This window comes from Pteropus medius, unplaced genomic scaffold (assembly GCF_902729225.1).
Source record: "Pteropus medius unplaced genomic scaffold, Ma_sr-lr_union100, whole genome shotgun sequence".
NCBI classification, from domain to species: domain Eukaryota; kingdom Metazoa; phylum Chordata; class Mammalia; order Chiroptera; family Pteropodidae; genus Pteropus; species Pteropus medius.
This window is the reverse complement of record NW_024349505.1, coordinates 6,376,720-6,399,495: the sequence shown is the minus strand read 5'-3', so window position 1 is coordinate 6,399,495 and position 22,776 is coordinate 6,376,720. Positions and strand designations below refer to the sequence as shown.

The following is a 22,776-nucleotide window of genomic DNA, read 5'->3' as shown; positions in this document are numbered from 1 at the left end:
GGTGAGTTCAATTAAAATATATCTACTCGATGCCGATGTATCTAGAAAATTCATTTTAAAAATTGCATAATTCTCAGTCAGGCATGAGTGTTGGCATTATGTAGAGAAATCTAGTTGCCTTTTTTTCTTTTTTCTTTTCATCTGGCATAATGTAGACCTACCATTGGTAATGAGAATCTCCTTTGCTCAAAGGCTTAATGAAATAATACATCGACTTTAATAATAATAATAATACCTTACATGTGAATTCCGCTTTATAGTTTATGAAATCCTTTAGGGCAAAATACATGAATACATCTGTCCTAATTTAAACTTTGGCTAGGATATTAATCTTACAGATAATTAGTTTTTTTAAACTGGGCTGGACTAAGATAATTATATCTTGGACTAAGATAATTATATCTATCAGTGATTTTCCAGGAGCGACTATCTTCTAATAGGTGTGCATGACAGGGAAGACCCAGAGAAATCACTTTGCAAGTTTCATTTTTTCATTACAGATGAATTTCAAATGGCATTTTTCCCCATAAATATATCCAAAGTAATTTATTCCCCTTGGGGTCTGATTTTTTTCCCCCTCAGAGTCTGATTTTAAAATACTATACAAAATTGATGTTTTTTAAAAAATCCATTTTACTGGTTAATTATTTTATAATAAAATATGTAAATTTGTTAGCAAACTAAAACCAAGAAAATAAAAATATCGACCACCACACACAATGTCAAGCCATTTCTCTTTCAGGTATTTTCATGGTGTTTTGTTCTACCATGCACCACTTCACAAGAGGCATGAGTCAAATATATGAGGTCAACAGCTGTGGCAACAGGGACCCTTCAGAGCAGCCGTATGGGATGATAAGAACCTTTTACATCGCCGCTGAAGAGGTAGAATGGGATTATGCCCCTAACAAAAACTGGGAGTTCGAAAAGCAGCACTTGGACGCAGGAGGGGAAAGGTACCATGGGCAAAGACGCCACGTCTGTTGGGTGGGATTGTACATGTGCTGTAGACATTTATCAGATGTGGAAACCTAAGAATGTCCTGGTTTAGCCTGCATGGTTCTGGCAGACTTTTACCATGTGCACACGAGATTAGGGAAGCTTCCCATCTCCATTCCAGAAAGGAGTTCTGGAGTCATTCTGAGGGCACTTCGCTCAGCACTACTGTGCCAACGCTGTGGCTGGTTCCAAGTGTGGCTGCGGATCAATGAATGTGCCTTTGAGTGTGTATAGAGCAAAAGGATTTAGGGAAAGGGGCAGGTGCCACAGTGATCATGGAAAGACAAAAAGGTGCAGCGGGCATCAGAGGTGGTGTGTAGATCAGGTGAGAGGACCACGGGGAAGGGGGACGGAGGATGGGCATTGACCAAGTGCTGATCAGGGTGAGAGACAACCCAGCAGCAGGTAGGAGGCATTGCCTTGGCAGAGATCCCGAGCTGGGAAAGGAGGAACAGATCATTCTACTAGGCCCTGTATCCAGAAATTCTGCAAGATTGACCCTCCTGTGAAAGAGCTGTCAGTCAGTGCTAAACAGCAAAGAATCAACGAGGCTCAAGCAAGCAGGCTTGTGATCTTTGGTCCTCTACCTGCCCTAAGCCCTCGGGGTGCACTGGGATAGAGTTCGACAAGGTATAGAGGCATCTGTCAATTTCAGACCTGCACACCTCCTCCCCCAAAGTTCCTACCCCTCACTTCACAACTACCCTCTGCTTTGGTACTATTGTCTCCATACAGAAGAGGAGACTCAATGCAGAGAGTTAAATCATTCAGTTGGTCATTGGCAGAGTTGGAATTGAATACAGGCCTTTTGAAGGACAAATCTGTTTCTCTCCACTACACCATGTTGGCTTTGGTGCCTATGTTTCTCTTTGTTCTTTATTATCACCCTCCCCTCTCCTACCCCTCATACTAATCCCCTATGGCTATGCCACACAAACTCCTCTACACAAAACTGTTCCTGATCTTACCATGTTCGGTTCTCTTCTTGTTGGCCTCTGTTTAGAGGTCTCAGATTCCTGCAAAAGAGAGTATAACAGTGCCACCTTATGGATAAAGGAAGGAACGAAATGGCTTAATTTTTAAAAGATTAGCCTCAAGGACAACTTGAAATTTTCAATTATTCACCAACCCATTTGTTAAATTAATCAGACACCCCTCTTCTGCAAAATCAGTGCTGCCAATATAAGCTAAGCTGATTCTGGTGCAGTGGAATATGAAATAAACACTAATTTGGCTTTTTCTAAAATGATTATTTCATTAAAGTGCCGCCACAATTAAAGAAATAATTATATAATAATTTTGTCTCATGTACAGTCTTAGCCCATGAATATGCAAGAAACAGCCTTAACATAGCCTTTCTTGACACTCAGTGTAATTTCTGTTTTGAGCCCTCCATCCTTCTGGGCTGGCAGGAAGCTGTACTTTCAGTCTTCTAGGATTGTCTCCCAAGTGACACAGAGAGATGGAAGGTGCTGAGTGTGCTTGTACCCTGCCCCTGCCACTCTGGATATTGCCCATAAAAGAATAAAAACAAAGTGAAATGAGAGAATATTCACATACTCAAAGCACGACAGATCTGTAGATAAAAGCATAGTTCAGAATTGATATGACGAGTTCCCCTAGTGGCACATCTATGGCACCCCTGTAGATAGAAGCCCTGGGACAAACACTCCTTCTGCACACCAGATGCTATGTTTCTGCCCTTGGACTCAAAGCCATAGCATGAGACACATCTTGTTTTCAAGCCACCTCTCACTGCAGGTTATCTCTGAGACATTTATTGTCCTGGTCAGCACACCTGGGGCCTGGAAGTCCTTCGTAGGACCTTACTAAGCACATAATGAGAAGCCATTAAAATACTAAAAGGCAGCAAATGGGACCATCAACACAATGCCAGGGTTTGGGCAGTGCGGGTGGAGGAGGGGTGGGGGCGGGGCTTGGATTTTGAAAACAGGGGTTAAGTTGCTATAGAGATAAAAAAAATTGTATCTCTCTCGTGGACTTATATGCAGGTAAAGTAACTAGTCTGAGATTTGAGATAATTACTACCATCTACTGAGCACCCACCATGATTCAGGCGTTTTGCTAGGGCTTTTACAAACTCTTATCTGGTAGAACCCTTGCAACCACGCTTGACGCATTTGATCAGCTTTGGCCCAGCATTGCATACGATATTCAAGGAGATGATGATCAAGCAAGTACTTACATGCTGCCTAATATATATCTGACTTAGGACTTTACAGATCTTATCTCATATAATCCTCACACCAATCCTGGGAGCTAGATGGATTATTATCTCCCTATTTGCAGAAAAGGAAAGCTGGAAAACAGCAGAGCACGGCTCCAGAGTCTGTGCTCGTCACTACCACAAGTATTATTGGGACCCCTGGAAAATAAAAGTAGAAGGAAAATTCTCTACCCTTAGAAAGCATACAGTGTAGGGTGAACACACAATGCAGTGTACAGATGATATATTATCGAAGTGTACACTTGAAGCCTATTTAATTTTATTAACCAATGTCACCCTGATAAATTTAATATAAAAATAATTCAATTGGATTGTGTTTTTTTGTTGTCGAATTGTTTAAGTTCTTTATATATTTTGGATATTAACCTCTTATCAGATGTGTCATAAGCGAATATCTTCTCCCAATCAGTCAGTTGTCTTGTTTTGTTGATGGTTTCCTTTGCTGTACAAAAACTTTTTAGCTCGATGTAGTCCTATTTATTGTTTCAGGTCTTATATTTAAGTCTTCGATCCATTTTGAGTTAATTTTGGTATATGGTAACAGATAACAGTCTAGTTTTATTCTTTTGCATGTGGCTTTTCATTTTCTCAGCAACATTTATTGAAGAGGCTTTCTTTTCTCTATTGTATATTTTTGGCTCCTTTGTCAAAAATTATTTGCCCATGTATATGTGAGCTTATCGAATTATACTTAGCATAAAAGTTCCCCTTATTCAGGCTTACCGAGAGTAGCACGGACTGTAACCTTTTAGAAGAATTCATCCTAGTGCCTTCAGCTATCTAATACTATGACAGGAGTGTTTCTCAAAGCATAAAGACCACATGTGTCAGCATTTCCTGGGATGCTTGTATACTTCTTACTCCTACCTATGCGCAGAGAATCAGAAACTTGGAGTATGAGCCCCCAAATTTGCAATTTACTGAATTCTTTGGATGATTCGCAGTCATGTTACAGTGTAAGAATCTCACATTTGTTAAATATCTACTGTGTGCTAGGCATTGTGTAAAGTGCTGGTAAAACTGCTGGGCAGGGCAAACAAGGTTCTTTCCCACAAAAACCTCCTAGTCCATGGGGAAGACGTTAGAACAAGCATGTTGAGTGAAGCAATCACTAGGAGAAGGAGTGCAGGGTTCAGCAGGAACTCACAGCAGTAGCACGCAGCCCAGTGGGGGCGGGGGGCAAGATAGGGAAAGGGTAAGTGGTCAGGGAAAGCTTCCAAGAGGAAGGAGTCTTGGACCTGGAATGTGAGGAGTGGACAAGTTGAAGAGGTAGGAAGCACGTTCTGGGCATAGGGAGCAGCACGTGGAAGGCCTGAAGGTGAGGAGAGTACGTGGTGCTCAAGAGAGTGAATGCTTAGAATGACTTGAGCATGGAGTATCTGGGGGCCAGTGATGGGAAACAAGGCTTGAGAGGCTGGCAGAGGCAGACAGTAAAGGGGCGGTATCAGAGGCAATTCAAGTTGTTTGGCAGCAGGATGCCATAAAAGAGGCTTTCCACAATGACAGACTTGGTTGAATTTACAGTTTAGGATCACTCTGCTTGCTGTGTAGAGAACAGAGGGAAGGAGGAGTGTAGGTAGCAAGGAGAATGATTAGGAGCAATTTTAGTTAATGCAGGTAAGTCATGGAGGTAGTTTAAGTTGGAGTGTGGGCAGTTTAACAGTGGGAAATGGAAGGATATGAGACATATTATATTTTAGAGATAAACGGATATTCTTTCTATCTTTTGTGATGATCTATCCTGGTGATAGATTAAATATACAGTCAATCTTCATTATTGGTGGGTTCCATATTTGTGAATTCGCCTTCAAATCAATTCTTGTGGTACTTTTGTGGTAATTTGCAGCAAAAATTTTGTGTAAATTGATATATATGTTCCCAGCTGAGGTCAAACAAGGCTTCACTGTGCCTTCTTGTTTCAGATCTCATACCATATACAAATGTCATTTTTGTGATTTCTTTAGTGCCACTCTTTTTGTATTTTTATGCTTTTTATTGGTGATTTAGCTATTAAAAATACACCCTACCCCCAGCATAGTGTTGAAGTGCTGTCTAGAGTTTGAATGCTCAAGAAGGCCTTACAGAGAAAATACATAGGTTAGATAAGCTTCATTTAGGCATGAGCTATGGGGCTTTTGGCTGCAGATTCAATGTTACTGAATCAGCAATATATATTAAGATGTCTTTAAACAGAAACACATAAAACACATATATATTGATATGATGATGAAAATATTATGGCCAGTGGTTAGAAGGAAACTAATCCTATATTTCCCCTAGGAATAATGGTTCAGTGTTCAATAATTCAATATTTGTGGTGACTTTCTATGACATAGCTACAAGAATCAACTGTATCTATATTTGTACATGGGCATATGTACAAACACAAACCACAGGCTTTCTTGAGATCAAAGTAGAAAAACATAACAAGGCACAGAATGATATGTATGAAATCTAGAGGAATGCAGGGTGGTAGAGTGTGGGTGTGTGCATGTATGGGCATGTAAGGTTAGCTAGTCCCAAGAAGTATAAACTCGAGGGGCCCTTAAAAGTCTCCAGCTAAAGCTGACCCTATTTAACACCCATCAGGCTATAGAGCAACTATTCCCAAAAGTGGACCATAAGCCAGTACTGGGCTGCCCACATCAGAACCCCTTAGGCACTTTCAAATGCGGATTCCTGGCTCCACTCCCAGAGAGCCTGGTGCAAAAGGCTAGCTTCACAGGGAAATCCTGATCAAAGCCAGGTTTTAGAGGCACTGCCCTGGAGCACTCCTGGATCACTCAGAAGCACTCAGTTTTTCTACTGTCTCACGACTTTAATTTCTGATGCTTCTGATTTGCAGACACGGAGATATATTTATGAACCACACTGAAAACTGGATTGGCTCTCAGTACAAGAAGGTGGTTTACAGGGAATACACCAATGGAGAATTTGTGGAGATCAAAGCCCGGCCACCGCGAGAGGAGCACTTAGAACTGCTGGGTATGGCACAGATGGCAGCGGTGCGCACGTCCATTAGACTTACCTGAGAAGGGAGCGAAGGAAGAGAGTAGCCTGACTGCATTCACCAAGTGCAACCTCTTCCCACTCTCTCATCATTGAGGAGCAAGCTGTGTGCTCAGCCCGTCCAAATAATAGTCATAATAAGACTTCCAGATAACGTGCAAACAGGAATCCCTATCAGCAAAGCAGTCTAACCACTATCTGTGGCCTTGAAGTTCCTTTTTCACTCCTCTGCTGAGCTGGGAAGTTTTAATTTGAAACAATCTCATGCCTAAGAACAGCAAGCAGAGTGTCTGCATATCTTCTTCAAGGTCCTTGATTATTCGTGCACAGGGCCATAACAACACACCATCCAAATAATTATAATGAAAGAAGAACCCCTTAATGTGAGAGGGCTGCTAAGGGTGAAAGACCTGCTTTCAGTTTAGGAGGCGCTCACTCATGGCCTTCTCAGAATGCACTCCACCTGTCTGATGCCCTGAGCCTCCTGGCCTGGCCATCAAATAGTGCTTCCTGTCTTCCTCCCCACTTCTCTTCACCTGGGAGTCACCCAACCTGACCCCATCGTAAAGATGAGATCTTAAGGCAGAGGGCTAATCTAGATGACTTTATGAAATCTGTTCTCATTTTTAAATGCACAGGTAACTTATGTATAAAGTATGGCATTATACAGTGTTTTTTAATATTAAAATAAGGTACGACGATTGCTAGCTCGATAAATTATTAAATACCCCATCCACCTACCCCATACCTTCACTATCTATTAACCCTGGCACACGCACCCAAGCTTGTTTGTCACATTAAATGAAGTCAGCGCCCGTGAGAATGTTCTTTCTTTCAAAACTTGTGTATCAATTGAACTCTTAAGAAAAGGTGCTGGTTCTGCTGAGGGCTCTGGGTTGCCCCCAAAGAGCCCTGGTTTGGGTCTATTCAGTAAAATGACACAAATGAGTGACTCCATTAAAGGTTAGCCAAGTGGCACTTCAGCCAGGGGAGCAGAAGGCCCATCTACTCATTTTCTGCACCCCAGGGAGAGGCCTATGCTCCTAAAGTTACAAAGGGCACATGGCAGGAATATTACTCCTCATTACTGCTTCCTGTGACCTACCAGGCCATAAATCAGAAGGCATTCACTCTTACTCACCACTACAGCAAGACAAATGCAATTTAAGTGGTAATAAATATACAAATCATGATTTTAATACATGCATACACATGCCCCTACCTATAACTATACTCATATTTACTGTTAAAAAAACATGCCTAAACATTACTTTTCTAGCTTTATCATTTTTTTAAATGAGCATTTTTCAGACATTTTGTGATTTATACTATTTCATTCCAAAGATAATAATAGCACAAAAAAAATTTAGATTTTTTGATGCCTTTAGTGATCTTTCTCAAAAAAGCAATTAAAACTTTGGTCTGAATGAGTGAAGACTGGCTGGGTATGGTCAGGCCCTCCACCCCCCCACACCCCGCCCCCGCCCTGCGTATATCTCCCTGTGAATGTGGAGTGCGATAAATGCCCAAGAACACAAATAAACAGGGATCAGGTCTGAGGTGCTTTCAAAGTGGGAATCTGTTTCCATCCTCCTCAAAGTGGTGCCTCTTGAAGACCACTGTGTGTCTGATGCTCTGTCAGTATGGGGCGTGCGCGGGAAAAACTGTGTTTGTGCCACATTCTAGGCACCAAGAGGTGACCTGGCCTGGGCAAGGTGCATTCCACAGTCATGTTGGCACAGGCCTCTCCAGTGGAATGTGGAATAGTTTCCACTGGCACATGGCTGGTTGCTTCTAACAGAAATGGGCACATGTGGGGAGCTGAAGAAAGCACATGTCATCAAGTATCCAAATATTGAGAAACTGCACTGGCCATGCATTAGTGAAATCACTGTATTGATCATAAGTCAATACATGAATGTTTTAGTTTTGTTCTTATCTTTCAAATCTGTTTTATACACATATAATGTATATATATAATATATATACACATATATACATTATATTCATTATCATTATTATTATTTTCATTATCATTATTATTATATCCATTTACCAGATAGTGAGCAATTTCGGACCTAACAAATTTACACAGGGGAATTACAACTAAAAGTCATCACATCATAGATATGGCTTTTCCTGGAAATTATGTCTCAGCAGTAGTAAAAATTTAAGCACTTATTACTGTGTTTCGGTGCACTGAAATAAGCATTTTAAATACATTATCTTATTTAATTCTTACTATAACTTTATGAGAAAGGTGTAATTAAACCCATTTTACAGATGAGGAAATTGAGACTTAGGCAGGCCTTGACTTACCCAAGCCCTCTGTAATAAGTGAAGGAGGCAGACTTTGAAGCTAGGTCGATCCAATTGCCACACACTACATGATATTTAATACTGAATATATTGCCTTCTTCACTAATGAAGAAGCTAACCTTTGTTTTATTTTGCCAAATACTACCTATATTTAAATTACATCAGTGTTGAAAAGAGCAATGATAATGCACACAGACCTGTGTTTTGCCTTTAGGCCCAATGATACATGCTGAGGTGGGTGACTCTATCCTGATCATATTCAAGAACAAAGCCAATCGACCCTACTCCATCTCAGCCCACGGTGTGGAGAATATGGATAGTGAGAAGCGACTCCAAGTGCCTATGACAAAGCCAGGTAAGTTACTCCAGAGATCTGCAATGTCTTGATGAGGACACAAGACTCAACCTTTTTCTGATCTCTAGTGTCTTGAAGCACTCATTTTAGTGTCAGTGTGTTCCAGCCGTCACCTAGTCACTCCCAGTGTGAGATCATCATTCATCTAATGACCAAGTGTTTACGGAGGTTCTAGGGTCCATCAAGGACCTAAAAGTGTAGTAAATGTAATAATAGCTAACACATATTGAAAGTTAACCTTGTGCCAAGTACTATGCTTCATTTTTTTTAAAAAAACAAAAACTCATTTATCCTTACAATAACCCAGTAAGGTAGACACTAATATTCCATTAAATCTGATAACATTGATTATAATGTCCATCACTATTCTTTTTTTTTAAAGAGAGAATTTTTTAAGTGTTTATTTGAGCCAAATTGACAACATTGCCAGGAAGCAAGATCTCAAATGCTCCCATCATCATTATTTTATCTGTTACTAAAACAAGAAAAAAAATGCTGCCAATTAAACTTTAGCATGCCATTGATTAAAAGATGCAGCCTGACTTCAGTTATGTTAAATGTGAAAAATGTACATCCTATAATTGATGAAATATGGTATTATGCCCATTTAACAGATGATGAAAGCACAGAGGAGTAAAGAACTTGACCAAGTGAAGCATTAGTTGTGATGGAACCCCAGTTTGTTTGACTTCAGAACTTTGAAGCTCTTAATCACATATTTCTCTCAAGATATTTCAAATGAGTTTGGAAGAAAAAAGACAGACAAGATGAATCATTTCAGTAGTAGTGAGGATTATACAGCATTATACACCTTCTAAGAGGTGAAGAATTTCAAGAATATGTCTGAGTGTGCTTATAGAAGTTTCAGAGAAGGAAAATCCGTTAAGACCGATTGATTAATTAGGAGCACTTAGGGAAAGGAGTAACGAGGGAAAGCGTCATAAAGGAGGTAGAACTCCAACTGGATTTTAAACGCACTGAAGGGAGAGAAGATCTCACAACTTAAGGAGCATCCCATAACACTTACATGGTTGAAGTGTGGTAGTAATAAATGGGAGGAGCCACTATGACTTTCAGTTATGAAATTGACAGCAACCATTGGCATATTTATGGGGGAGTTATATTCCTTTTTATCTCTTACATATAATAATATTATAATACTTAATACTATAGTAATTACAATAAAAGTTATGTAAACTAAAAAAAAAAAAGAGATGCATAAAAAGAAGAAAAGAAAATCTAATGTATCACTAGAAAAAGTTAGCAAGGTACCTATGCAGGGATGGGGTTAGAGGAAGGAAAATCTTCACTGGCCACTGGCCAACTTACTCTGCCACTCCCCACTTCACCCCATTCCCAATATCAAAAGCCTGTGTTTTGCTGCTTCAAGAAACTTTTCATGAACATCCTAAATGTCTATCAATAGGAAAATAGTTAAATAAAATTGGAATATCCATATAATGGCCTATTATGCAACCATTCAATGATATTTAAGAAGATTTGAATGGCATGTGAATGACTTGTGGAATCATGTTAAGCAAAATACAAGAAAGGCCAGAAGAGAAATAAGCCAAAATGTTAGTAGCAGTTAAAGCTTTGTGGTGGTATTTTGAGTAGTGGAGTGAGATACTCTTTTCTACTTCTTCACATTTTTTGAACTTGTTAGATTTTTAAAAAATGGATGTGTTTTGCTTCAGTGAAGAGGGAAAGGTTTTTAAATGGCTCAAAAAAGCCACTAAATATTCATTTTTGATGGCTCAAAGTATCTCCAGAGGGAGAAAGAAAGGTGCCAATCTGGCACTGGTGAGGCTCTGTAGGACTGTGGACAAGTTGGGGTGACCTTTCACAGGCCGTTGTACCCTAATGGCGTGACTAGCAAAGGGCACGGCTCCTCTATGCTGGCCGGCCTTCAAACAGTCCTTGATGTGAGGGCTATGTGAGTGGGGAGAAGAATGATTAGAAAGTGACAAAGAGGCATTTTTCTTACTGGAACTCAAAGGGAGGGAATCCCTTCCGAGGGTCTCTGACAGGCTGAAAGGTTTGGGAGAGCTGAGATGGGCACAGGAGCAGGGAACTAACTTGGTGCAGACAGTGCAGGCAAGCTGGAGAAGGTTCATCAGGGAATCCCCATGAGACAAGGAGAGCATCATAAGAAAAGTAAGCAGCCCCTGTCAAATTTCTTCTTTTTAAATTAAATTACTCAAAAAACATTTGAGTAATTTAACTGGGCATCTTTTTATTTAGAGCCGTACTCCCTGCTGGAGTGTCAACTTTAATAATACCACCCCTGTAGCCACTTGCATTTAGGAAGTTAAATTATCAGATGTTAGTCTTGCAATTAACAAGGCATTGGGGCTATAATGAAACTTGATGAAAACTAGACCTAAAGTTAAATTACTAACCTACTGGTGTAGGAACAGATATAGAGCAAAGTTACAAGTAAGCTTTACTTTTGTTTTGCTTTGTGGCTCACATCCAGCTATAGGTTGTTTGTCCTGATGGGGTGGGGATGGGACACAGGTAGCTCCAAAGGAGATAAGAATTTAAATGTGGCTTTTATTTGAGACTTTTACAATGTGATTATCTTCCTAATTCTTGAGTATATTTATGACTCCTCTGCAAGGCTATGGGTCAGCCACAGGGGATGCATAGATACAGCGCCTGTCAATAGGAAGTACATACATTTGTTATTAATATACATACAAATTAACATTTATTGACTGCCTTTAATATAAGGCATTATCCTAGGTATTTTATCTTATTTAATTCTCACAACAATATGAAAACTCAGATAACTAACCCACTTTACAAGTAAAGAAACTAAAGGTCATCAGTGGGGTTAAGTAGCTTATCAAAGATTGGGTATATTGGAAGTCATGGGATTGAGATTTGGAACTAGGTCTCTCTGATTCTCTCTGGTTCTAACTAGATCTCATCTGCCTGCAGATTAAAATTACCCGAGAAGCTTTAAAAAATGCTGATGTCCTAGTCTCAGACCCTGATACTCTTAATTTGATTGGTTTGGGATGAGGTCTGAGCAGTGAGAATTTACAAAGCTCCCTGGAGATTTCGTAAGAAGCCAAGGCTGAAGTCTATGGTAATTTAAGTGTGCTCAAGCATAGCTTTTGGGAGGGAGATATGAAATTTGAGAGGGAAAAACAACGAGGTATAAAATGTCTTCATTTCCTGAATAAACATCAGTTGATAATAGAAGGGCAAACTAGAGGGAAGGCTGTAGTCTGAAATGAAAAGTCTGCCATTTTGAAACTGCAGAAAATCAAGATGAGTTTAATGGGAACTATCTATTTCTAATAGATGAGTAATTCTCCCCAGCAATAAACATTAACCAAAATATATAAAGATCTATTTGTATGTCTTCAGGTAAATGATCTGGAACAGAGGTAACGCTAGTAAATTATTTCTTTTTCTTCTCATTTGTTTCAGGAGAAATAAAAACTTATAGATGGAATGTCCCTAAAAGGTCTGGTCCAGGGCCATCTGACCCAAATTGTATTCCATGGGTTTACTATTCAACAGTAAACTTTGTGAAGGTAAGGTGGAGAGAGCACCCAAAACACTCAAAGCAATATGGCTTTCGGTTGACTACTAAGTTATCACAGCTCTGGTGGGTATATGTGAAGGGGTGTGATGGTTAAGAGCAGGGGTCTCAAACTATGGCCAGACCCATTTGTTTACATTGCCTATGGTTGAATAGTTGTGACAGAAAAAGTATGGCCAACAAAGTAGAAAATATTTACTATCTGTCACTTTACAAAAGAAAAGTTTGCTGACTCTTAATCTAAAGTTTGTGGGGGAAACAGTCGATCATATTGTAATGGCTATATAGGGTATCGGATGGGTGCTAGATTGATTAGGGTGATCACTTCATAAGTAATATAAATGTCTAATCGCTATGTTGTGTAGCTGAAACTAATATAATATTGTATGTCAACTGTAATTGAAAAATAAAATTATTTTTTTTAAAGACAATAAAATAGTATGGGGGGGAGACAAAATCCCAATGTTTCAATTACAAAATTTAGAACTTATGAGGCAGTTTGCAGCAATAGAAGATATGTAAATAACCATAAAATAAAAATATTTTTAAATATAATTTATACCATGGTTTTTGATGTGTTAAATCTATCATTTTTAAAGGCATTACCACTGCTATCAGGGCTCAGGAAAAGACAGCACACTCCAAACAGTAACTGAAACTATGAACTATCCGAATGATAAATAGGTTAACTTTATTTAGAAATTAAAGGCAAAGATCCAGTATTGGATTTGAGTCACATGAGTGTATACAAAACAACTAGTCTTTAATTATATGTCGTAAATCAAAGTCCAAACTAAAATCACATTGGTATAAAATGTAAACACTGCCCATTATTTTATTTTATTTTTTATTTTATTTTTTTTAGGCGAGGCAACCCTTGGTTGACCTCACATATTGCAAGGACCTTGTCAGCTTACAATCTCTTATTTTTTATTTTTTATTTTTTATGCCTGCAGCATGTGGTCTTCCTAGGTGGTCTCCCATCCAAGTACTAACCAGGCCTGACCCTGCTTAGCTTCTGAGATCAGACAGGATTGGGCTTGTTCAGGGTGGCATGGCCGTAGTGCCTATTATTTTAACAAAGTGAAAGATTATCTTAACCTTCCTTTTAAGTATTAGATGGCTGCATTAATATCCTGGAGTTGTAGTGGACAGTGCAAAAGTTTAGGATTGACATACAAGACACTTGAAAAAATAAACCTACACATTGGAATTATGGGATACTCACATTTATGTTTTTATTTGTGCATCCCAACAAAAATTTACTGAGCACTTGTGATTGCAAATGACTCTACCAAGTATTTGAGCAATGCAAATATTGTCTTGAAGGAATTTATAATCTTTGGAAGGAAATAATGCATGTGCATACTGATAATTATAATACAACTCTGAATCTGGTGAGTTCTATAGGAGGCATTAGAAAGAGAGTCTAGAAGAAAGAACATTATAAACAAAGCTGCAAACAGGAAAGCAGAAGGTGTGTCTGGGAAATGGTGAGTCCCATTTAGCTAAGTTAGTGAAAAGAAAAGAAAGCAGTGGGGAGCTTAAACTAGAGAAATCTCCTGGAAGAGCACATGAGGGGGTTGAGGACCTGTCAAAGATTTAGATTTTATTCAGTGGGCCGTGGAAATTCACTGAAGACCTCTACATATGGAAATGATGAGATTAATCTGATGGCAGTGAACAAGATGGGCAGCAGGTGAGATGAGCCAGAAACCAGAGAGGAGCCTATTTCTAGTCTAGAGTGAGGTGGTAAGATCCTATACTAAAAGGGGGGCAGATGAAATGGAAAGGAAGTCACAGAATGGAGAAGCATGGGGAAAGGAAAAGAAATAAATGTGAGATCTAACAGGAAACGAGATGGCACAAAGTAAAGAAAGAGAAATTAAACATTGAAATCAAGTTTTCTGATCTAAATGACAGATAATATCATAATGCTGTTTATAGAAATAGGGAATTGAGGAGAAAAAAATGGTTTGAGGGAAATAATAAAGCCCACTTTAGAAATGCTTAGCAGATTGAATCATTGCAGGAAGCACATCAGGAGCAATATCTAAGTAGGCAGTTGGAAAAGTGGGAGTTTTCCTTAAAAGAAAGTTTGGGGCTGAACTACTTGACATGGAGGTCATCATCCATGGTCCTGTATCATTTACTAATCACCCTGTTCACTTTTACTTGCAGAAGTAGAATGTAAATATTTGTATATAGCTATAAATATAGTCTCACTTAAAAAACAAACAGAAAAATAGAAATAAGCATTTATTTATTTAATGAATATTTATTGACTACTTTCTACTAAACATGGGGTTGTGCTCTGAAGACTGTGATAAGTGAGGGACACAGCTTTGGCCCTCAAGGAGTTCACTGTGTAGCAAACTTTTAGGAATACTCCTAAATTTTCATAAAGATCACCCTGATTCTCAGGGCTCCTTAGTACTTATTTCATAGTCATTAGTCTCTTTACAATGACTTTCTTACAAGCACTTAATCTGTATTATTAAATTATTTAAAGGCTTTTCTAATTCAGTTTTATTTTCTTTCAGGATACATACAGTGGTTTGATAGGTCCTCTGATTATATGCAGAGAAGGAGTGTTGAATGAAAAGGGAAGAAGAAGTGATGTTGATTATGAATTTGTTCTCTTGTTTTTGATATTTAATGAGAATGAATCTTGGTATCTGGATGACAATATTAAGAAGTATCTCAATAAAGACCCAAGAGATTTTAAGCACACTGACGATTTTGAGGAGAGCAACAGAATGCATGGTATATCAGAGGTTTTAAAAGAAGACCCTTGTTGAGATGAGCTCACAGAAATTTCTATAACTGCAAGAGGTCACCAGCCTCCTTCTCTGAGCCCTTCCCCATCCCCCAGGACACTTGGACTGAAGAAAGTCCTCTAAAGCTTCCTTCAGCGGGAGCCAGCCAAGCCATTGGTTGGCTGCCAGCAAGGTCCAGTGAAGCTTTAGACCAACTGTTTTAGGGACTTCTATTTCTGAATTCTGGGATCCCTAAATTATGAAACCATGAAGTAATTCCTAAAAAATGAATCATCACTTATAAGAATACACCATAACTTCTAATTGATCAAATTTATAAATTTAAGGGCCTGGTTTAACTGTTTTTGATAAAATGCCATCATAAAATTTATGTTTTAATGTGTCTACGTTATTTAATTCCATGTAATTTAAGGCAGTTTTTTTTTTTTTTAAGTGGGAATAATGTGTTTAATTGACACATCTGCACTCTTTCACCAAGATGTACTTTTGGCCAAAAGTGTACAAAAAGATAGGCCCTGCCCGAGGTCATAAAGCTACTTAATTGCTAACATTGATTAGAATATAGTAGCCTGATCTCTGATTCAGCTATTTTCTCCTACCAATTTTGCTTCCCTCTCCCAAATGTTTCTTAGTATGTCTCTCTTCTTAATGAATGTAACTAATTTGGTTGTATCATGATGCACAGAATAAAAATTTAGTAGAAAACAAGAGTGAGTCACTATCACGTCAATCCAGCTTGAGTTTCCTTTGGTCACTCTGAGATCATGGGCTCAGCTGATGTGACGTTTTTTGGAGAGTCAGACAGACTTAGGAACTTGCCCCAAACTAGTTCTCAGAAAGTGAAATATTAATGAAATAACTTCTAATTGGTTCAATTATGATTTATATACATTTGATCTCTGCTTTAGTCCACTCAACTGTAGAATGGTATAAATCTGGCTACCTCACACATGTAGCTGTAATCTACAGCATAAAAAGAATATGCTGAATAAACAAACACAACTCACATTGCTCCCCAAGAAATAGCTTTCAAAAATAAACTGCTATTTCTTCTTCCTAGCCCTTTTTGTATAAGGATTTCTTAGTAATCTGAATTTTTGGTCTAGATGGTGGGGAGATTGACAAGCGCAAGTGAGCTTGTTCCCTGTTTATCAGGCAGATGAGAATATTGGTGACCTAAAAATCGTCTTGAACCATTCCTAAAACCAGATTAAGTAATGAGTATTTTCTCACTAATCAAAAGCTATTTTCTTTTCACCGTCTTAGCTATTAATGGAAAGATATTTGGGAATCTCCACGGCCTCATCATGAATGAAGATACAATGACAAACTGGTATTTGTTAGGAATAGGAAGTGAAGTGGACATTCATACCATCCATTATCATGCTGAGAGCTTTCTTTTCAAAGTAAGTTTAAGGAAAATGCTTTGGGGAAGACATTTTGAATGAATAAATTCAATGGATTTCCATTGTGAAGAGGGTTATTTACTAAGAAGGCCTATGAGGGGTGGGTAGTCAGTATTAGAGAATGGAACAGAATAGTGTGATTGTACCCCTCCCCTGATAGATATTTCTTAATATGTACATACATTTTATTGTACTTGTTTAAACAACCTCTCTGAGCTTCAGATTTTCATCACTTATATGGGGATAATTCTGACTATCTGGATTATGCTGTTAATATTATATATGAAAGCATCTATAGAATTTTGCACCTTTTCCTCATCCTTCCTTTTTTTTCTTTCTCTTTCCTTTCCCCATTTCTTTTCTATGTGATTAGCCAACAGAATAGCCCTATCTAGTAACGAAGCTATTTCAAGCTTTGGCTTGGGTCCAAAACTTTACTTTGATTTTTGCCCTAGTGAGTTATACTGGACCATGTGTGGCCTTCTGCCTCTCCAGCATCTGTATCATATGGTTGGTGCTGGCTTTACAGAATCACCTGGGGAGCTGTTTAAGAAACAAATTGCCAGGCCTTACTCCAGACTGGCTGAACTAGAATCTCTCGTGATAAAGTCCAAATAGTCAGTTATCTAAAGTGCTCAGTGCAGTCTACAAGGAAGTAAAGCAGAGAAGAATAATCATATCTAATCTGTAAGGAAAAGCTGTATTGGTTCTTTCCTAGTTATACAGGAATAAAAAGTAACTTTAATAAAATTTTGAATATCCTCTCCTCTCTGTATATTTATTCAACAGTTTAAGACACCAAGTATTAGTCTGTAATGATAATAGTTTTACATGTTAACTACCTATGCTCATTTTCAGAACTTACACTTTAAACCTACACTTTAAAAAATTTATAAAATTTAATATCATCTATAAAATTATAAAATTTTATATACATATAAAAATTATTTTATATAACTTTTTAAAACTAAGGTATAATTTACAGTGAGTACAAATCACCCTCTTTAGGTACAGTTCTGTTTTAATAAACACATACAGTTGTGTAACCAATACTAATAAAAACATAGAACGCATCACCTCCTAAAATTTCCCTGCCGTACCATCTGGAGTCAGTTACTTCTCCATGCTTAACCCCTGGCAAACATGGATCTATTTTCTATGGCTGTGGCTTTGTCTTTTCTGAAATCTCATATAAATGGGACTATGCAGCCTGTAGCATTTTGAACCTGACTTGTTTCATTTAGTATAGGCATTTGAACTGCATCCCCCTTGTGTGTAGCAGTAGTTTTATTCCATTCGATTGTTGAGTAGTATTCCATTGTATGGATATACTGCACTTTGTTTATCCATTCCTCTGTTGAGGGGCATTTGGGTTATTTCCCAATTTTGGATTATTACCAAAATCCTTATAAATATTTGTGTACATGTTTTTGTGTGAACATAAGTTTTCATTTTCCTAGAGAAAATATCTATGAGTTGGATTGCTAGGCTATGTGGTAAATATATATCTAACTTTATAAGGAACTGCCAAACTATTTTCCACAGAGGCAGTACCATTTTGTATTCTCATCTGAAACATATGAGAACACCACTTGTTCCACAGCCACATTAGCACTTGGAATTTTCCATTTTTATTTTACTTTTCTTTGCCATCCTACTAAGTGTGTAGCAGTATCTCACTGTTTTTTATTTGCATTTTCCTAATGACTAATGATACTGATCATATTTTCATGTGTTTATTTCTCTCTGTCATCTGTAAATCTTTGGTGAACTGTCCAGATTTTATGCCCATTTTTTAATTGGGTTGTTTCCTTATTGTTGAGTTTGAGAGCTTTATACATTCTGGATATAAATCCTTTACCAGATATGAGATCTATGAATATTTGTTCCCAGTCTGTGATATATTTTCATTTCCTTAACATTACCAGTCAAAAAGCAGAAATTTTTAATTTTGAAGAAGTCCAGTTTATCATTTTTTTCTTTATGGATCATGCTATTAGTGTCATAACTAAGAAATCTTTGCTCAACTTAAAGTCACAAAGATTTTATTCTAGAAATTTTATAGTTTGAGGTTTTGTATTTAGGGCTCTGATCCATTTCAAGTTAATTTTTATTTATGGTTTAAGGTTTATTTTTTGCATATAGATGTCCAATTGTTGCAGCATCATTTATTGAAAAGACTACCCTTTCTCACACTGTGCAAAATCATAATTGATCAGAGTCTATTTCTAGGTTCTCTGTTCTGTTATACTAATCTATATGTCTATCCTTTTTTGAATGTTACACTGTCTGGATTACTTTAGTGTGATAGTAAGTCTTAAAATCAGGTGGTGATTTTTTTTTAGCTATTCTAGATCTTTGCCTTTCCATATAAATTTTAGAAATACTTTGTTGATTTCTATTAAAAATCTGGCTAGGATTTTGATTGGAATTGCATTGAAGCTGTACATTTGTGTGGGAAGAATTGATATCTTAATATTAGGCCTACTAATCCGTGAATATGGCATATATCCCTATTTATTCAGATCTTCTTTGATTTCTTCCATCAGTGTTCTCTGTCTTCTGCATATAGATTTTGCATATATTTTGTTAGATTATCAGCTAAATATATCATAGACTTTGATGATATATAAGTGGCATTGTTTTTATTTCAATTTCTAATTCTTCATTGCTAATATATAGAAATATAACTGTTTTGTATAATTGACCTTGTACCCTGCAACTTTGCTAAACTATTTCTAGTAGCTTTTTTGTAGACTTTGAGGGAAGGTTTCCTACATAGACAATATGTGATTAGCGACAATCTTATTTATTTTCAATCTGGATGCTTTTTATTTATTTTCTTGCCTTATCACACTGGCTAGAACCTCTACTATAATGCTGAACAGGGATGGTGAAGGTGGGCATTCTTGCCTTATTTTTAATGTTAGGGGAAAAGCATTCAGTCATTCTTCATTGAATATAAAGTTAGCTGTAAGTGTTTTGTAGATCCTGTTACCAAGCTGAGGAATTTTCCTTCTATTCTTAGTTTGCTGTTTTTTTTTTTATCATGATCAGATGTTAAATTCTATCAAATGCTTTTTCTGCATCTATTGAGATGATCATATTTTTATTTTTTAGTCTATTGATGATTTTCTTTACTATATTGGTAAATTACCTTTATTGATTTTCAAAAGTTGAACTAATTTTCATTCCTAGGATAAACTTTATAATGCAGTATCCTTTTCATATATTTCCGGATTCAATTTGCTAGTGTTTTGTTAAGGGTTTTTGCATCTATGTTGATGAAAAATATTAGTAGCAGCTTTCTTTTCTTATAAAGTATCTGTCTGGTTTTGGTATCAGGGTAATGCTGGCCTCATAAAATGAGTTGGCAATGTTCTCCCCTCTTCTATTCCTGAAAGTTTGTTTGGAATTGGTATTATTTCCTCTCTAAATGTTTGGTAAAATTTGCCAATGAAGACCTCTGGATCTGGAGTTTATTTGCTCGAAGGTCTTAAGATAATTGTTTCTTTAACAGATTATCTAAATAGTGATATATGTCCATTTTCACCTTAAGAAATTTGTCCATACCATCTAAATCAAAGAATTCATGAACAAAGCTATTCATAATATTTCTTTATTATCCTTTTAAATGTCTATAAGGTCTTAGTGGTGTCTCTTCTTTCATTCTTGATATTTATAATTTGTATCTTTTTTTCTCCCTTGGTCAGTTTGTCTAGAGGTTTGTTTTAGTTATCTATTGCTACATAACAAATTACTCCAAAACTTAGTGGCCTAAAACAATAAACATTTACTATCTCACAATTTCTCTGGGTCAGGAATCTGGGAGTAGTTTAGCTAGCAGGTTCTGATTCAGCATCTTTCATGAGGCTACAATAACATGTCAGCTGGAGCTGCAGTCATCAGGCTTCACTGGGGCTGAAGTGAAGCTCATTCACAGGGATGTTGACTGGAGCCTTCAGTTCCTCACCATGTGGATATGGCATGGGAGCTGGCTTACCTCCAGAGTGAGTGATCCAAAAGGAGAAAACGAGAGAAAGGACGTAAGACAGAAGCCACTGTCTTTTATAACCTACCCTTTAAAGTAGAATGCCATCACTTCTGCCATATGCTATTGGTCTCAAAGATCAATTCTCATGCAACATACGAGGGGACTACAAAGGTTATGACTACTGGGAGGCGGGGATCATTGGGGGCCATTGTCTCGATTTTATTGATTTCTGCTCTTATCTTTATTACTTCCTTCTTTCTGCAGATAGATAAATCTTACCGAGAAGATGTTTATGACCTCTTTCCTGGGACATTCCAAACCATCGAACTGTTTGCAGATCACCCAGGGACATGGCTGTTACACTGTCATGTATCTGATCACATCCATGCTGGCATGGAGACAACCTACACAGTCCTTCGGAACATAGGTAGACTGTTGTCTGTCAGTGATGCCAAGTGATAGCACCAGGCTTCCTGTAGACCCTGAAAACAGAAGGCATGAGACCCCACAAGAAGCTCAAAGCCAAGCAAGAGACAGACATGTAAACAGTAACCACAATAAAATGTGATCCATGCCAAAACTGAGTGCAAAGTACAGGATTTGGTGACAGTAGTAGGAAGCAATGGTTAACAGTTTGGGGATATGAGCCAAGGTTTCAGAGAGGCCATAATGCTTTGGATGGATCTTAATGGATGAGTAGAAGCTTGAAAGGTGATTGGGGTAGGAACGGTATGTGTACTGGTATGAAGAGTAACATTGTGAGAATCTAAGAAAGACTTACAGATACTGATGGCATAGAGTCCTTATTGGTGAAACAAAATAACTCTTGAAACAACTCATGTCATGAAAAGAATCTACATCTGTTGTTTATAAAACAATCAACTTGTCTTCTCTGTCCAGACAACAGGATCCCCTACTCCACCAAGTCTCCTTCTGGAGGAGCGTCCCACCCGGCCACTGTGCCCTCCAATGGTAAGGACTCCCTCTCTAAACCCTGCATGGTCAGTGTTCACTCTCCAGGGAAAGGCAGAGGACTGACACCTCACTTTTCTTTTTCACAGAAGAACCCGACAAAGAGCAGCTCTATTTCTTTGGCAAAAATCTGGGTCCTAGAGGAGCCAAAGCAGCCTTGGTTATCCTTTTCATCATCGGACTCCTCCTCCTGATCGTCACGGTGATTCTCTCCCTCAGACTGCGCTCTGCAAGGAAGCAGGTGGCATATCGGGAAGTCCAGTCCTGCGCGCTCCCCACGGACGCTCTGTGAACTGGCTTGCCCTCCTCGGCAGGGAAACTGGACAAGGCATCGTTCGCCAAGGAAGGTTCACACTGTATCCTGGATCCGGCTCTGATTCTCTGGGACACAACCAAAGCAATTTGCTTTTCTTTATTTTTAAATGGGCTGTGAATAATTTTTCAGTCTAAAATAGAGAAAGAGGAGAATGGGTGTGATTGAACAGTCTCAATCTGTTTCCAGAATGAATTCCTTGAAGTGGGGAGAGCCTCTGAAAGATATCTTTATTTTCTACCTTTCATAATTCTTAGACAGCACTTCCTTAGCTTCCTTTTCTAGAAGGACAACTTTGGAAAAGAGTTGCCATCCTCAGACATCCAACTGGAGTGACACTGATTTCTCAGCCATGTTATGTGACACGCTTCCCTTAGTTGTTCCAGGAAAAGTAACTTACTGAGGAATGTTTATGTCAGTATCTGCTGATAGCATTTGACCAAGTGAATTTTGGGGAGGCTTTAGCCAGCTCTCCTGGCCTTTTGCACACTGTTACAAAAGGCAAAGTTAGAAGCATTTAAAAAATATTGCTGCTGTTTTTATGCAAACTTGTAGAGATACTTGAATGTTTACGACTCACTTCATGTTATATGTTTTTACAATGTTTCCATGGCAAAGTTTGTTATTTTCAGGAATCAATTAGAGAATTTTTACTTGTATTGGAGTGTGGAGGGCTGGAATCTGTGAAATAGCAGGCTATGTTCTCCCACTGTGAGTCAGACTCCCTGAGAGTTTAGTGGAAGCTTCTAAGACAGAGGGAAACTTTGCAGGAGGCAAGTCTGGATTTGAGTCTTGAGTCTGATTTTTCATTCACCTTGGGGA

General features: G+C 38.1%; 1 protein-coding gene across 1 annotated transcript in view; it reads left to right on the top strand.

Annotated features, from left to right (window-relative positions):
- The window catches only part of HEPHL1 (hephaestin like 1), a 64,684-nt gene extending 42,734 nt beyond the window's left edge, over positions 1-21,950 (top strand). Inside the window, exons 12-20 of the mRNA XM_039882031.1 lie at positions 743-956; positions 6,093-6,232; positions 8,790-8,930; positions 12,375-12,481; positions 15,033-15,255; positions 16,536-16,675; positions 20,934-21,096; positions 21,570-21,641; positions 21,731-21,950. Of these exons, the coding sequence (XP_039737965.1) occupies positions 743-956; positions 6,093-6,232; positions 8,790-8,930; positions 12,375-12,481; positions 15,033-15,255; positions 16,536-16,675; positions 20,934-21,096; positions 21,570-21,641; positions 21,731-21,933 (1,403 nt within the window). The 3' untranslated portion in view covers positions 21,934-21,950. The remainder of the gene's footprint in view (positions 1-742; positions 957-6,092; positions 6,233-8,789; positions 8,931-12,374; positions 12,482-15,032; positions 15,256-16,535; positions 16,676-20,933; positions 21,097-21,569; positions 21,642-21,730) is intronic.
- Positions 21,951-22,776: the final 826 nt, after the last annotated feature.